Here is a 16,489-nt window from a genome sequence, read left to right as displayed (position 1 = left end):
CTGAATCATCAGAATGATGATTCCCCTCCTGCTTATCAGTACCTAGCACTGGGGAAGGGAGCAGCAACTTGCCTTTGCACAGTAACTTTGTGGCTCAAGCTAATGATCAGGAAGTTGAAGACCTGGGACTCATGACTGCTTCTAAGTCTTGAATCACCAGGCTACAGGATTGTAAAATGCTTTTTACCACTCTCACTGCATCTGGACTTCACGCAGAGGAGAATGGAAAATTCATAGAATCAGCAACAGGTGAAGTTTATAGAAGTTTTGATTCCAGTAAGAAGTGGATTCCTCTGGCAGAGAAGAGCCGTGGATTATGAGCTCTGTTTCTAATGTTCATTGCATATTTTATTTAATGATACTTAGGTGGATATTGAAGAAAGTATCCCTAGAGCAGAAACTCATTCTGCTCTAAATGAATTGTTATAGCTGGAAAGCAAACCACTGTGCAGCTCCCCTATCCTGACAATGGCATGTTACTCTGCAAACTCCAGGCTTCTTTAGATGATAATATAATCTCTGTGGGATCATAACAAATGTGCTCTTATCTGTAAATCCTGTCTCCAAAATCAGCCTCTGCAAATGCCCAGCCAAGTGCAGAGGAGCAGAAGGAACAGAGAGCTGTCAGAGTACTGATCACATCTTAAACTACTGATGACAATGCAAATGGGCTTTATCCAAAAGCCACTGGGCTGAATAAAACTTCTCCCACTCATTATTCTTCTTGATTATTAAACCCCAGCAATTCAAGGCCCAGCAAAGTGATGCATATCTAAGACATGAATTCAGATACAACATTTACATATGAATTTGAACATCTCCTTTTAGGATATGCTTCGATAGAGCACAATTATACAGCCTGGAAGAAGCCAATTGTGCCACTTATAAATGGCCAAAGAAGAAATTCTCAAAAAAAAATCCATTGATTACAAAAGGTCTAAATTGCAAATCTCTCAAAGTGTTCATCACTATTCTCTATCAGAGGCTGCAACTGCCTTCTTTCTGCTGTGAAGAGCACCAACTTCAATTTTCACACCTTTCAGATTTAAAATGGTATTTACAAGGATTAAATTCCCAAAAACCCAAATAATTTCACTGTAATTTCTGAATCAGCACAGTCCCATTAACCCAGCAGGAGGAATCAAGTGGCACAAACACAGAACTTCTTTACTCTGTCAAGTAATACAGCAAAGTCAGGAGAAAAATGTCCTACCTCATAGATCGCATAGTTGAACATATAGAATTTTTTGAGACCTGAGCAAATGATCTGATAGTAATTTTATTGTAAACACAATATGTTTAACATATGAAACAAAATACTCATAGGAAGAAATAATATGTTTATTGATACAGATTTTATATTTGAAAAAATATTTTTTTTGGAAGCCAAGTCTACCTTCAGGTCTGAAACCAAAGCCTTTTCACTGATTGCAGAGTAGCAGTTCTGAACAAATGCTCTTACCTTGCACCACTTTCTATAAAGCAAAACTGGGAAAAAGGTCTCCGCTTTCTCAACTCTCATTTTTGAGGGAAAAAAACCAAACTAAGAATCAATTCCACTTTAGGATGAAGTATATAATGTACAGAGAGTCAATGAACATAAAAGAAAATCATATTGTACTTCAACACTTAGAAGAACCACAGCAGTTACAGGCTTGTGCACCTTCCCAGCATCTCTTACCTACCATTTTCTGTTATCTGCCCCACTCCCTCTCACTGAACCTTAGGAGCCCTTGGGTCTTCTTTCAGTAATATTTCTTCTTCCAAATGATTCTCTACAACTTGCTTTATGTATCCCAGTAATGTTTCCTTGTTATCCTCTGAATCCACTGTGAGAGACTGGACGTTAACATTAAGAAACTTTTCCTGGATTTCGACAACCTTTTTCTCAGTTTTTATTTATGCTTCTATAAGTGTCTGGGGTTTTTTCACCTTAGGCAACACCTATTTCATGCCATATTGGAAAGGCAAAGATACAGATTTTCCTTGGTGACTTCTAGAGCTATTTTATAAGTGCACAGAAATTAAACAAAATGGCTTTTAAGGATAGAACTTTTCTTTCCAAGTTTTTCAAGCTTGTCTTCTTCTGATAGCTTTTCAAGCTGTTAAGTCTGCATTTCCTGCCACAAGATTTGCCAAGCAATCTGATATAATTGCAAGATGATTGTGATGTATTATAGGATCATGAGGAGGATAAACTGATCATCATGGATAAGCCAAAAAGTTTAAAAAACACTACACTGCAATATTTGTGTAGTCCTTCATGCCAAATCTGTGAAGACCCCCGAGAATGACATTGAGCTACTTCAAGTTTTTTAACATGTTGGACTGAAAGCTTGAAAATGGAACTGGGGTTTATTTGTTCCTAGGTTTGAGGGTTCATTTTCACCAGATGGTTGCAACCTCTTTCAGTTACCTGTCTCTTTGGTATTCATTAATATTTACTCATTTAACAGATTTCTTTGATCCTCAAAGATTGCTGCCAGGAAAAGTAATCATCTGATTTCAGGTTTTTGAAGAGCTGGATGGCCTGTATTTTTTCCCTCTTCCATACATCCTTTTCCTTCCCTTCGATGGATTCATCATCACATACAGGCTGCCCAAGTGTTGTCTCGCTTTCAGAAAGTTTCATGACTTGATGGTCTTCCTGACTATTATCCATCTTCACACTGGATTTTAGGCTGTGGAAGCAATAGTCACCAACCTGGCAAAGGAAAACTGGCTCAGTGCTGTCAGGGTTTAACACCACCAAGTTACCTTCTGACAAAGGCTGCTTTCTAGGAATACCATTTTCCTTCTGTAAGATAGGCAAAGAAATCTTTGTGGGCTTTGAATTTTCACGGAGACCTTCAGGCAGAGTAAGATAGTCACCAAAGGTATCCAGGTGTAATTCAGGAGATGAGGCTGGTGCTTGGCCTGAAACTGGGATCATGACACCAGTTTTCCCCTGAGAAGACTCATGGCAAGAGTGGTCACTGGGAGGCTGGGGCTGCTGTGAGCCACAAGGTGACTCCTCGGCTGTGACAAGTGGAGGATGGGTGGAGGTGCTGGCTGATGGCAGTACCAGGCTGTCCGTGGTGATGTACTCCAAAGGGCACTGTTGAGGAGATGTGGTACAGCTGAGAGCCTTTGGAGAGTTCTGCTCCTCTGTTCCCTTGTTGGTGCCTTCTCCACAGGGTGATGAGGCCTGTGAGACTTCTTCCTTGTCACTGACGTGCTGCATCATTTCCTTCTGATCTGGGAGCATGTCCCTTGGAGAAGCTGCTTCTGGCTGCTCCTGGCTCTGTGGGGCCTGGGGAGAGTCTTCCCTTGGGAGAGTCACATACTGAAGGGAAACTGATTTCTTACTGAGTCCCACAGGGTCCATTTCCAGGGTCTGGTGTATATCAGGGTGAGAGGACACCACTGGGCTGTACAAGTACGGACCATTGAAAGCAAAGCAAGGGATTGCTGTGTGGGAATCAATACTTGCATCAGCACTGTTTCTCCTTGAAATGGGAAAGGAATGACCAGCTCTCTGACTTGAGCAGGCAACTGGGGCATGCTCTGACTCATTTAAAGCATGGTATGAGTTCTGTAGGTCAGGTGTAACAGGGGAAACATCTGTCTTCTTAGTCTGCCCTTCAAGGCACTCTGCCAAAGTCTTCGCCGGCCTGAATGTGGGAAAGTTAAAAATTGTTCATGAGAGAGATTATTGTTTTAAACACAAAACATAAACCAATCTTAGTTGAAAACACACATAGCTACACACAGCCTTAGAAAAAAAATTGTGCAGATGCAGCTACTATTATTTTTTGTAATAAAAAATTGAATCTCCTCCTCAAAAGCAACTTGTATAGGATTTTTAGTGACAGAACATTTGATTATATTCTGCCATGATGCAGTGAGGTCTTAGAGACTATCCACAGTGTCACCATCATGTGCTGTTCACTCACTTGTCCACAACTTGAAGGAAGCTAGCCTGCTCCATCTTCTCTGAAAGGTTGTATTTGTTGAAGTCCAGCTGGTTGCTTGTTGGCCAACTTCCCAAATGTCCTTTCTGAAAATGAAAAAGCAGACATGACCAAAGAGCAGTATCTCACTGGCAGTAGAATCAGGAATTGTACATTCCCCATGGACGAAGAAAACAAATAGAAGAGCCTATAGCACCTGGTAACAGGGATACAAGTTCACGAATACAACTCAAAGGTATGTTCTCCTCTCCAGAAGATGGTTTCTTCAAACCCATATTGCCTTATCACTGACCTGACTACAAGTACTCAGTGAGCCAGCTAGGAAAGATGCCCTCCTAAACTTGTTATTTGTGAATGGAGGACCCAAGGGATTTGATAGTAGGTAGTTGTCTTGGCCAAAGTGATCATGAAATGATTGAGTTTAACATTTTCAGAGTAATGGGAAAAAACGAAAAGGAACAGTAGAGTTACTACTCTGGTCTTCAAGAGAGCAAACTTCAAGCTGTTCAGGGAGCTACTTGGCAGCATACCCTAGGAACCTGCTTTTGAGAGTTAGTGAGCCCATAAGTGCTGGGCAGGTTTTAAGAACCCCCTTTTAAAAGCAAGGCACAGGAAATTTTAAAGTACTGAAAATTTTTCTACATTGATTTTAAATCACAGTTGTGTTGACAAGCACAGCACAAAGAGGTCTGCTAAATATAAGAGCACTGTTATGTTGAGTAGGACCAGAACTTCTAAAAACAAGTAATAGATAAATGAAGGTATCTGTTAATTGTGGACTAGAAAACAAGAAGAGCTCTTGAGATTATTGGAAGTCCTGAAAAAGAAAAAGAAATAATGAATCCTTCAAGGCACAGTTCCCTCTTACCCGCAGATAGCCCTGGATCAGGAGACTCTTGCTGGGGTTTGGAATCTTTTCTTCCCACATTTTCTTCTTCCTGCAGCAAGAGCAGTTTTCAAGATTTGCTTCTCAATTTGCTGCTACCAGAAAAGGCTGCACCACATAGACTGTGCTGCTCAGCACAGCAGGGCACAGCCAAGGCAGCGCTGCAGCCCTACCCAGCTCTCTTCCCTGCACAGCCATGCTCAAGGCTGCCCACCAAGGCCCATCTCCACCCAAACCTCTCTCCTGGGGGACAAGAAGTGCCTCAGACTTCATGCCACCCACATGGGCTGTTAAGTCTCCCTGATGCAATGCAAGCCTACCTGAGGAAATACTTATAGCTGCAATAAGCAACTATCAGTGAAGCGATGATGAGAGCTGGGAGCATCACTGGGAGAACCAGAGGTGGCAGAACTGAAACAGAGAAAAGAGAAAATCTATCCACCTGCAGAGTGACTGTTTCCTGCAAAAGGTTTTTCACTCTGGCCACTATTCAGGGAATTTGATATGAGGAGGAACAGGATCATAGGGCCTTCAAACTGTTGGAATATCTTCCAAAGTGGGACAGGCCAAATGTGCCCTGAACAGCACACTGACCAAAGGAGTTCATTGTTTCCTTTACTGATTCACTTCTTAGCTTCTACTGACATCAGGATTAAACATTTTAAGCTAATGAAAGGATGGTTATGAACCTAACTCCACTATGAACAACAGGCATGGCTTCAGACATCTTAAGTCTGCCTGACTCTGCACAGTTCTGAGGAAATGGGGTCTCAGAGATTTTCTAAGAGCTCCCCCTGTCAACAGCCACAACAGCACACTAATTTCTTCCTGAATACATGTACCAAAATTTGCCCACAGTATAATCACTACAGCCTTCCTCAGGACAAATCATATAAGATCATATTACTTTGGGCAAAAGATTGTATGATGGCAGACATTCTGCCTCCAAGTCCATAAACAGCAAGAACATATAAAGATTTTATCTCCAGCAGACTCCATTGTGTGTTTTACACAACCTTATAGTCACTCTGCAAATATAAAAAGCTGATGTTTTATCTTCTATCTTCTTAAAGTATCAAGCTCTTTAGTCACTGACAGCAGAATGGATTACTGGAATCAGAAAATAATGATAATCTTTTGGGCAGGATGTCTTTGATTCATTCTCCACATGGAAAACTTTATGGTTAGTTGTACTCACCTTATGAAGGCAAGCAAGAAAGAAGCTTAAAAGGTCATTCACTTCCTTCCCTAGCATTGTTGATGTACTGCAAGGATGCAGGCAGGGCAGCTGCCTTGGTAAGTGACTCCAACTAGGCCATGGCTGCACCTCACTCCAACCCCAGCTGAGACAATGTGTTATACTAAAGAGCCATCCCAGCCATTAGCAGTCCACCAAAACCTGAGAGAAGCATGGAAAGTACCATTCTCAGTCTTCCAGGTGAACTCCTCACTCCATTCACTCCAAGGTCCCTCATAGTCTGGAGGCTTATTCACCCTTGCACGCATTTTCCCCCTATATTCTGTAGATGCTGCCAGCATCTGCAGGGTGAAGATGAAGGGAGGTTCATCATTGCTGATATTTAACACCTGGAGAGTCTGAGGAGAAGGAAGAAGCACAAATGATAGAGGTGAGAAGAACTGTCTTTCCATTTGACCAGTGAAGAAATATCCATGACTCTTGCACTTTCTTAGTTACCTTTTCATATCGGTCGTTTTCCCAGTACTTGACTTGGTATCTCTGTGGTATGAAGTTGTACTTCAAATTGTGTTTTTTCCACCTTAGTTCATACTCTTGGTTCCCTGTTGCTGTTACTGACACATTTGCAGGCGGCAGCACCTGGACTGAAACACACTGAATGTCTCAGAGCACTTACCAACCTACTGGTCTCTTTCCACATTGTGAATCATTTCCCGGGACTGAAAACAAGGTTGTTTTGTGCAATGTAAAATGGCTCAGCTTTTTCATACTTCTTAACTCTCTGCATCTTCATTTTCTAATCAAATACAACAATATTAACGGTATACAAGAGTATTAAATAACAGAAAATCCATACCCATGAATACTGAGAGTGCTCCCTGTGTACAGAAAAGCAGCAAAGCAATAGTTGAAATATCTGTACTTGTCCACCACATTACCAGAAATTTTCAATTCTTTTGGAGCTACCTCCTGATATTTTCACCCACTGCAGGAGCTGCCCCAGCTTTAGAGTTTGAGAAGTCACCCAAATACCTTCAGATACATGTGGGCAGAGATGACCTACCTGGTGCACCTCACTGGGAAAAGGATTCCTGCCTCATCCAGGGTTCCAGGGGCCATTGCACAAACCCACAAGAGCTCACTGACTTCTTGAGAAATCACATAGTGACACACTCCTACTCACTACAGACACCTCTCACCGCAGTCCCGTCACCTGGGACATTCACGAATGTGAATCACAGAGAAGTCAACAGGATGGCAAATGCTCACTGAGAAGCTCCAGGTCACAACCTGGATTTCTGCACAACAGTTTCCATCACTGTCACCTTCCTCAGAGTAGCAAGTGCCACTGAGGAACTCCACACCTACACCCCAGAGCTCTGACCTGATACAATCCCTTTCTTCATCAGCGATTGTTTCTTCCACTTCCCACTCACATTTCCTCAACACCATTGTCCTCAGCCCCACTTGCTCAGACAGGCATCTCTCCAAGAAACAAGAAGGAGTAGCAGGAAACAACACAGGAACTCACTGTTTTTGTGGGCTTCAATCGTCTTTTCCTCTGTCTTGGCCCGGACAGATACATGGTACTGGCTCTGGCTTCTAGAATTGCTAACAGGGATCTCACAGCTCTGGACCACGTATGGGGTGTGGGGCAAAGTCTTCTCATGCACAGGAGAGCACTCCTCTTCTCTGAAGAGAAGAAAGAGGATGAATGGGAATCAGGGGGATGGGACAGGCAGAAGCCCCATGGGAGAGGCACAGACACACTGCCATGGACAGAGCACATACTGTGATTCTGGGGTGGCCCTGACGAACAAGCCAAAGAGGACAGAGGTGGTGATCACTTTCTTCACTTCCCAGCTGCACGTCAGACGATCTCCACCATTGAAGAGGCAGCGAAGGTTCCTGGGCTGAAGGCCACCTTCAGAGAACACAAGTGCAAGGTTAGTGGCAGGAAGGTTCTGGCTTCTCAGTTTCCAATCCAACTCCCTCCCATGCTACCTTCAGGGGTCTTCCATGACACCTCCGTGCTCCACTTGCTGTACTGCCCAGAGAAGCCACTGGCCTGCCCTGGTCTGGCTCGCACACGGGCAACGTAGCTGCTCCCTGGGACAAGGTCCTCAGGCCTGAGACTGCACTGGGTGGTGCTGGAGAGCAAGAGCGAGGCAGCTTCCTGTTGTTGGGAGAGAGGAAGGGAAGAAGGAAATTGGGACATTGAGGGATGGAGAGGTGCAGGGAAGACAGGGAAAGAGTGAGAGGAGGAGGAGTTGACTGCCAGGCTGCATCTCCAACAATCCCACAAGTGTGATGGTCCATGCACATGCTGCCATGCAGTGTCTCCTCACTGCCACACAAGAGGGCTCCAGCGTGTGCTGCAGCACAGCTCAAGACAGGTGAGGCACAGCCACTGTCAGGCACAATCTTCCCTCGCAACAAGTAGCAAACTCCTGCAGCTTGCAAAGTCCAGACTGTCTTCAGCTCCAGCTACACATGTTCATAGCACTGCTCAGCGCAGAATTAGGTGGGAATCTGGCCAAGATAATTCTCTTAAAATCTAAAGATCAGTCCGACAGGTACAGAGCCAGAAACATGTGCAGATTTAAGGAAATGATAGGGCAAAGGATATGGACTCCTAAAAACCTAAAAAAAAAAAAAAAAAAAAAAACCCAAAACATATCTGTCTCAAAGGGGGAGCAACTTCAAATGTATTTTGCTGTTTTCCCCATATGAACCCACAGCCTCCTGTTCGATCACGATTTAATTCAGTTTAAGAGGGATTCAAATCCAACTCAAATCCAAGTACAATGGTTGGGAGTTTCTTTGAGTGGAGAAGAGATCTTTGCATTCCGTTCAGGAAAAATGGCATTTCACAGGACAAGTCACTTGCTAACAGAAAGAGAGCCCCTTCCACCTGACCCAAAACAACACTTGTTGTAGCTGTTCACAGTGACTGAAGAATGGAAAGACCATTCATTTGCATAACTTTTTCCACAGACTTTGAACTGCCCAAATTGGTGCAGCCCAAACCAGGACACCTCAGCTCCTCTGCTCTTACCTCCCAGGACTCCCACTGCCGCTTGTAAGTGACTTCATAGTCCAGTGCACTGCCCAGCCCCTGGCTTCCATCGGCTGTTTGCCAGGTCAGCAAGAAGTCTCCTGATATCATTGGGCTGACTGAGAGGTTTTGAGGTGGGAGGGGCCGAACTGGAAGGTGAAGGTACAATGCATGAGAGGAGATAATGAGGAAATGACACAAAGAGGGGAAGAAAACATCTAGGTAAGCTTCCCCATTTCCAGAGTATCTTATCCCTGACAGACCAAGTACCTCCTGCTTTACTGGCTCCTGAGATGATACCACATCCAGCTGCTCTCAGAAACTTGCTGCCTTCTCTCCCTACCCAACCCTTGCAATGTGGAGTTCTTTGGCAGTTTTCACAATTCTAGATCAACAGCAAATACATTCTCAAAAATCCTTAAAATTCATTGGGAAACAAGAATTTGGTATTTTAAGCCTTACCGTTTTGGAAAAGATCAACATCCAGTTCTGTTTGATTAACATCTTTTCCGTTTTTAGGCCTGAAGCCATAAGTATCCTTTATCCCTATTCCTAAATAGTCTGTAGTCCTGCGGCAGACCCAGTGCACAAACATGTCTGGAGATTCATGCAAGTCACTTTCTGTCTGGCGTTCACAAGACATGTTCTTGTTCTCCCTGTGTACAGAGAAAGTGATCTATAAAGAACTGATCCAAAAACCTGTAGTTAGTACAAAATTAAAACCTGAAACCAATTTCATCCCATCCTGATGTTATAATTCACAAAGGCACTTATATCCTCTTCTCATTGTTCCTATTAGTCCTGGTTTGCATCAGTAAATACGAGAAACATTTTTTATACCAGAATTTTGCCTCCCCATTTCAAAGTCGTGTGGCAGAATGTTACAGTACCAGCTAATTTTTTTTTTACTTTTTAGCCTAGCTCTATGTAATCTCATATTTTTAGGTGAGAAATAGTATGATGAAAATTTATGTCATGTAAATACACCTTTTACTCAGAGTTAAAGGCCATAAAACTTCTGATGATCCTAAACTGCTTTACTACTCTCATTTTGCAGTACCAGAAAAACACTTAGAAAAAGATTCTCAACCAAAATGTACTTCTATATCCTTAGTAGTTCTGTTCTGCCAAGGGACCTTAAGTATTCATTAAAGATTTCATCCACAATGTTAATCCTCCTTTCAGATGGCTCTTCTCCAGGCCAAGCAGCATCATGAAAATTAGAAACATTTTTTTTAAACTAGGCATGAGAGGATAATCTTTGTGTGGTTGCAGTAGCCTTAGCTGCTGGAGAGATGCGTTGCTTCTTTATGCACCCTGTGGAATTCTGTTTGTGCTTATGGCTTCATGCCCAGTATATTATCTTTTTCCAGCTCAGATGAGAAATATTAAGTTGTGAATATTTAAGGCCAAATAGTCTCTTCCAGGACAGGATGGAGTCTTCTAGCCAACTTTATATATCAGCAAGCATAATTCAGCACTATTGCTATTTTTATAAGTTGGGTATTAGCAAGGAAACCAGGGACATTGCTGAAGTACGGATTGGACACTGCAGTATGTGTGTAGCCTTAAGTAAAAGAGTCAGCCCAAAGGGTGTGAAGCCGTGAAGTTATTTCTATCTACTCACCAGCATTACCTTACAGGTTGGGGTTTAGTCAACTATTCTTCATCTATGAGCTGATCTTGTTTAATTGTTGGCCATTTTGATTTCAGCTGTGTGACTGTCCATGTTTAACACCTGCTTGTCTGATTCCTTCACCTCAGTTATATTTCATGATCCACACACTTCATCATGTAACAATGTTTCAGAGAATCCTCCAAAAGTCCAAGAAACTTTATATCATCTTTTCCCAGAAGTATTTAGCCTCAAGGTCCTGTTCCAAAGTTCTTCCACTGTTTTCATCTACTTTTAGGTCTATTAAATTCCCACTTGTTTGCAATAAAATCAAGAGTTCTTAATTTTTCCTTTTCTTCCTGTATCTCCAGACTCTAAATAATTTTCTTCTCAACTATCCATCTTTGCCTTCCTCTCTCCCTTAACTATTCCTCTATTTCTGTCCTTTCTTATCCTCACCAATGATCCAGTCTGGTGATTTGGTTCCCTTTTGAAAAGGAAACAAATGTGACAGAGAGATACTGTCATAAACACACCAGTATCTCTTGGAGGAAAACTGATGGCACAGATAGAGAACTTACCAGCTCTCTCTATCTCATAAATATACAGTCTACACATATTTCTCAAAAGTTATCAAAACCACATTCTCAATCCTCCTAAATGAGCAAAAGGACAGGGGGAATGTCTCCTCCCTTTAGGGTTACAAACAACATTTACACTTGTTCTGACACCTCCTTCTCCCCTAATGCTGATTATTAGCAGCCTGTATGCCCTGTATTTCATATCTATGATCCTACAACAAAATTATGGAAAATAATTGTAAAGGTGATAAAAATATCTCCACTGGCATAGCTTACTCATTCCTCTCTTCTAGATGAGGCTCAGAAGCAGGTATAACTTTTGCTTGATTAAAAAAGAGTGTGGATGTGCTTTCTAAAAACTTGACTGCATGTCCCCAGAATTCCAAGTTATGGCAAATTTCCCTTTGTACTTTTATCTAGCTCAGCACATTTCAGGTACTTACATGTCAATATTATCCCTTTGGTAAAGAATCATACCAATGAGGTCATGAGCCTCTGAATGCTCCATCCATGTGCAAGTCACCTGTGAGTTGTAGTCACTGTAGCACTTCAAGCTTTTCATTGGGATACTCTCTGGGAAAGAAATTCAGGCAAAGAAAAGATGCAGTGATTAAAAATATAAATGGTGAGAGATGAGATACAGAATGTGTGAGGCTCTCATAAGAAAAGTCTCCTCTTGGCACCAGAAAATCCTAGACTCACAGAAATGTTTGGGTTGGAAGGCACCTTAAACATCATGTAATTCCTCCTGCCATGGGCAGGGACATCTTCCATTGCACCACTTTGCTCAGAGCACCATTCAATCTGGCCCTGAACATCTCAGGGATGGGGCATGACTCCATGAATATATGTGCAGAGTTGTGACCACTCTGCACATCTCCGCAACACACAAGTGTCCAAACCAGGCTACAGCTAACAACAATTTAGTGAAATCTTTGTGCCTGCAAGACATACAGTTCTAGCCAAACACTGAGTATATCCAAGGATTAGTCGATACCATGGTTAGCAGACATATGGTGATCATTTCCTACTTATGTGTTGCTGTGGGAACTTTTTTGCTACTAACTTCCCAGTAAAGTTTGTAATGCTAGAAAGGTCTATTTCTAGGTGAGATGCTCTGAGAATAGCCTTGCTATGACTCAGAAGAATGTCCAAACTAATTTGTTGGAACTAGATTTATGATCCAGAGATGGCCAGATCTCTCATGAAGGATATTTTCTTTTTTAAGCTCACAACTGTGAAGCTGAAAAATATAGACTGCCTCTGGCACATGCACTATGAAGCAAGCTGCTTTCTTATCCTTCCTTATTTTCCCAGAAGGCAATATCCATGCTGCACTATTGGGCTATTGCACTTTCAGGTGACAAAGGTGCATACATGAGTGTGCTCTCTCAAATAATATTTCTCGATGAGAGCTATAATCAGCTTGTTTGAGAGGCTTTTTACAGGCAAAAACCCATCAGAACACAATGTTGCTGTCTTAGGAGGCATAAGAGGGACCTTACTTTGATCTTCTACTGAAAACCAGTACAAAGTTCTACTGCTTTCCTTGTGTAACCAGAAAATGGAGCATCCCACATAGAAAAGAATGTGGAAGTGTCAATGTGGGGGTAAGGCTCAGAATGCCAAGAACCCAGTCTGACCTACACTTCAGAGACCTCAAAGGAAGATATCCTGTAATTAATGCTGGGCCAGGCAGCACAACTCCTCCAGCTACTGCAGACATGAGCATCTGCATTAGAAAAGGTAGATGTCCATGGAGCACAACTCCTGATAACACTCTTTGTCTGCTCTCTCTAGGATGGCTATATGCCTAGTCTTGTGGTAGGTATGGTGTACTTCCTATTGATTTCCCAGCTCTGTGAAATCAAATTTGGAGGCAGGGGAGGACAGAGCGTGGGAGGAAAAAGGAAAAGGAAAAAGGAAAAAGGAAAAAGGAAAAAGAGAAGAGAAGAGAAGAGAAGAGAAGAGAAGAGAAGAGAAGAGAAGAGAAGAGAAGAGAAGAGAGAAAAAGAAAAGAAAAGAGAAAAGAAAAGAAAAGAAAAAAGAAAAGAAAAGAAAAGAAAAGAAAAGAAAAGAAAAGAAAAGAAAAGAAAAGAAAAGAAAAGAAAAGAAAAGAAAAGAAAAGAAAAGAAAAGAAAAGAAAAGAAAAGAAAAGAAAAGAAAAGAAAATTCTCATTGTGTAAGAAAGGAAGCACAAGCAATGGATATGGCAGATGGTCTCTTTATCTGTCAGCTATTCCAGAAGAAGAAAAACAGGTCATCTGGATTTTGCTCTTGGTAGCCCCCACCACACTGTCTTGTGTCTGGCCACATGTCTCTACTCCTGCACACCATCTGAATTATGCATTCATTTGCAGTCCTTCATTTTCCTATGTTTTCACTAATTATCAGGGTCTATCCCTCCTTCCATTCACTCATTATCCAATCAGCTTGTTCATCTCATCCATTTATATACTGTCCATACCACCAACATACAACTGATTTAGCTGTACATGCACCTGCTACATGCTGGTTTTGCTCAGGATGTCTGCTCTCTTACAGCTTAGAAAACAGGAGAAGAAAGCAGAAAAGCAAGCAGAAAAGGAGGAAGAGCATTGGCTGAAAGAAGGAGACATTTAAAAAGAAAGGCAATAATGGAAGGATGAAAGAGAATATAAATTTGAATCTCACCTTGAATGGCTTGAACATGGAAGACCAAACACAGATACAGCAGCAGGATGAAAATCTCTTTTATGTCCATATTGTCCTTGGCACACAGGCTTGATCCTAACTCAGAATTTCAGAGTTTCCATTGCCCACTGGCCACTCTCTTGCCCTGCTTACTGTGGAGCTGTTTGTTTCTGTTTCACATAAAGAGAAGTAAAACTGAATAAGGGAACTTCTTTAAGATCATGTTGAAGTGACATTCAGGAAGAACTTCTACCAGACATTTCTTGTAGGACAAAATTCACGTCCTCACTGTGTGTTGTTGCAATGCAAGCAGAGAATGAAGTAAATGTACATTTCCAAGGAAGTGCAGGGATTTGGTCAGCTGAGCAGCAACAAGACAAAAATCCTGATTTGTGATGAGAACTCATCCTTAAAATTAATTTCATTCTTCTGCTCTTTATGCTTAAAGCCTTCCTAATGAACCACAACAGTGGTTAATTTCCTTAAAAATATGATCTCAATGACAAAGTTCCTAGGAACTATAGTGGATGGATTTCCATATTCATTCACTCTGAGAATTTTCTTGAACTTTTCTCAGTGTGCCCCAAACAAGTTGCAAATTGTAGACAAACTACCAAAGAAATTAATTTAATTTTTTTCCTGGTTTTTGGTTAAGACTAAAAGTAGATTGAGCAGTTCCAGGACCATGGACCACACTGTTCAATACTGGAATTTAAGTAATTTTGGCCATCTCTCATCGCTCTCTCAAAATCATAGTACACACACCTACCTAAGTACATTACAGATCTGAGACTTTTTCTACTTTAGGGGAGCATGGAAAAACCACTTTTCAATTCCTATTGATTTTCAGATTCCCAAAAGCCACTTCCTTGGACTGGAAACAGCTGCCTGAGCCGTTGAATAATCATTGCAGCTAAGGAATCCCCCAGTAACTCACAGGTCCTTGTATGAGAGCAGCCTCTACCATTATGCTTCCCCCAGAAAGGAAGTCATTCCCTTACCTGAATCCAGGGGTGTCTGTGAGGCGGATGATTCAACCTGATGGGGAACTCTCCCTGTCCAGCACCACCCCCCAGCACCAGAATCCTCTGATGCAGATTTCAGCAAATCCACACTTGCCTAGAACTGGAGACAGAAGTATAAACCAACCACAGGATTTTCTTGGCGAGCAAGTCTTCAAAATAACTACTGCATCTTTTATGAACCTCAAATGCCACTTTCAGAGAAGCTGACACCTCCCTTTCAAGGAAAGTCTGTGCAATTGCACAAAATAGGAAGTCTGTACTTCCTATTTAGCCCCCAAAGCATGCACTTAGATGGGACTGTTGGGTTAACTGGGAAGGGAGGGAAAGGAAGTTTGTCATTGCCAATCTATGTGTTAGTAATTACCAGATCATGAGACTTATGTATTTTAAGAAAGATACAGGACTGACTGCAGCAGATGTAAGAGACATGAAGAAAGAATTTTCTGTTTTTCACTCCAGTGCTGTTTCTTGTTTTGCTCTAGACTAGACAATCTTCATGGCAGGGATCTCTCTGGACTTTTGTTTGTACATCTGTATTGGGGGAGAGTGAACTACCTTTATCTCTGTAACTCTTTAGTAATATTTCTAAGTTTTACCCATTTCAACAACAATTAATAATAAACTATAAGTACTGTAGTACATAAAGAAAACAAGAAAACTGGTGAGAGTAGTTGATCTGAAGTTATCCTACATCCAAGGCAGCCTGATCTTTTAATCCAACCATAAAGCAGCCCAGAAGCCTTCAGAAATAAACCTTAGGAAAGTTAGGCAGCCATAAGGGAGAAACATGCTCAGGTTTGTGTTCTCAGGGATAAACTATGGGGGCTTATATGAGTCCCCAGATACAGAATATAACTGGCAGAGACCTGCACTGCTACTCCTCCTCTCAATCCTCACGGTACTGACCAAAACCACAGGCAGCAGAGTTATTCTCTCATCAGAACTGCATCAATAAACAAGCAAAAAAACCCCAAAAAACCCCTATCATGTGAATAAGGGAAACATGCAAAGCAAGAAAAAGAAAATGGATAATATCTGGGGTAACTGTGTGTGAGAAGGTGTCCATATAAAACCTGCAGACAGTTAGGGGAATATGTAACTTGGCTGGATGGGAAGAATTTATTTTGCATTGCAGTTTAAGGGCAGAGGGGGATCATCCTGCCCTGATTTTCAAAGGCCAGTGTGTTTATGTTCTTCCAGCACCCTTATAAAAGAGGACAGTTGCTCCCTAGCAGACCTTTTTCCTCCCTTTCCCTTCTCATTGAAAATGTTCCTCCATTTTGAGAGAGACATGCCGGTTGGCATGAGTTGCTGGTTACATCACAGGATCCAATTGTCACTGAAAATCTCTGAGCGCCACTTGCTCTTTTGAACTCCAGGAACAAGTAACAAAGAATCCTGCACACCAGAAACTTTGCAGTCCATACCTGCCATTAGGCTTCAAACTTACAATGCATTTTCTTACGTATCACATGTAATATCACATTGCTGTTACTTCAT

General features: G+C 41.9%; 2 protein-coding genes across 4 annotated transcripts in view; both read right to left on the bottom strand.

Moving 5' to 3' along the window:
• Positions 1-1,261: 1,261 nt before the first annotated feature.
• Positions 1,262-16,467, bottom strand: CSF2RB (colony stimulating factor 2 receptor subunit beta). The gene is made up of 14 exons (XM_071422784.1): positions 14,966-16,467; positions 13,965-14,134; positions 11,735-11,864; positions 9,558-9,751; positions 9,096-9,244; positions 8,042-8,213; positions 7,829-7,961; positions 7,569-7,729; positions 6,536-6,681; positions 6,261-6,435; positions 5,160-5,250; positions 4,822-4,891; positions 3,936-4,039; positions 1,262-3,653 (listed from the first exon to the last, which is right to left on the bottom strand). Exons 2-14 carry the CDS (start codon positions 14,032-14,034, stop codon positions 2,450-2,452), a joined length of 2,799 nt encoding a protein of 932 aa, XP_071278885.1. The 5' UTR covers positions 14,035-14,134; positions 14,966-16,467; the 3' UTR covers positions 1,262-2,449.
• Positions 14,966-16,489, bottom strand: part of NCF4 (neutrophil cytosolic factor 4) — a 37,647-nt gene continuing 36,123 nt past the window's right edge. For all 3 annotated transcript variants that reach the window (XM_071422786.1, XM_071422787.1, XM_071422788.1), the window contains one exon: positions 14,966-15,089. In XM_071422786.1, the coding sequence (XP_071278887.1) occupies positions 15,065-15,089 (25 nt within the window). In that variant the 3' untranslated portion in view covers positions 14,966-15,064. The remainder of the gene's footprint in view (positions 15,090-16,489) is intronic.

Source organism: Agelaius tricolor, unplaced genomic scaffold, assembly GCF_023055355.1.
Source record: "Agelaius tricolor isolate 1412-34295 unplaced genomic scaffold, bAgeTri1.0.p SCAF_3, whole genome shotgun sequence".
Taxonomy (NCBI): Eukaryota; Metazoa; Chordata; class Aves; order Passeriformes; family Icteridae; genus Agelaius; species Agelaius tricolor.
Note: the sequence above shows the minus strand (reverse complement) of the source record. Positions and strands in the feature narration are given on the sequence as shown.

Coding starts and splice junctions, on each gene's coding strand:
- CSF2RB (XM_071422784.1), bottom strand. CDS start 14,034: ATGGACATAAAAGAGATTTTCATCCTGCTGCTGTATCTGTGTTTGGTC. Junction 8,214..9,095: donor GGCAGTGGGAGTCCTGGGAG/GTAAGAGCAGAG, acceptor TCCCAACAACAG/GAAGCTGCCTCGCTCTTGCT. Junction 4,040..4,821: donor TGATCCAGGGCTATCTGCGG/GTAAGAGGGAAC, acceptor TTTCATTTTCAG/AAAGGACATTTGGGAAGTTG.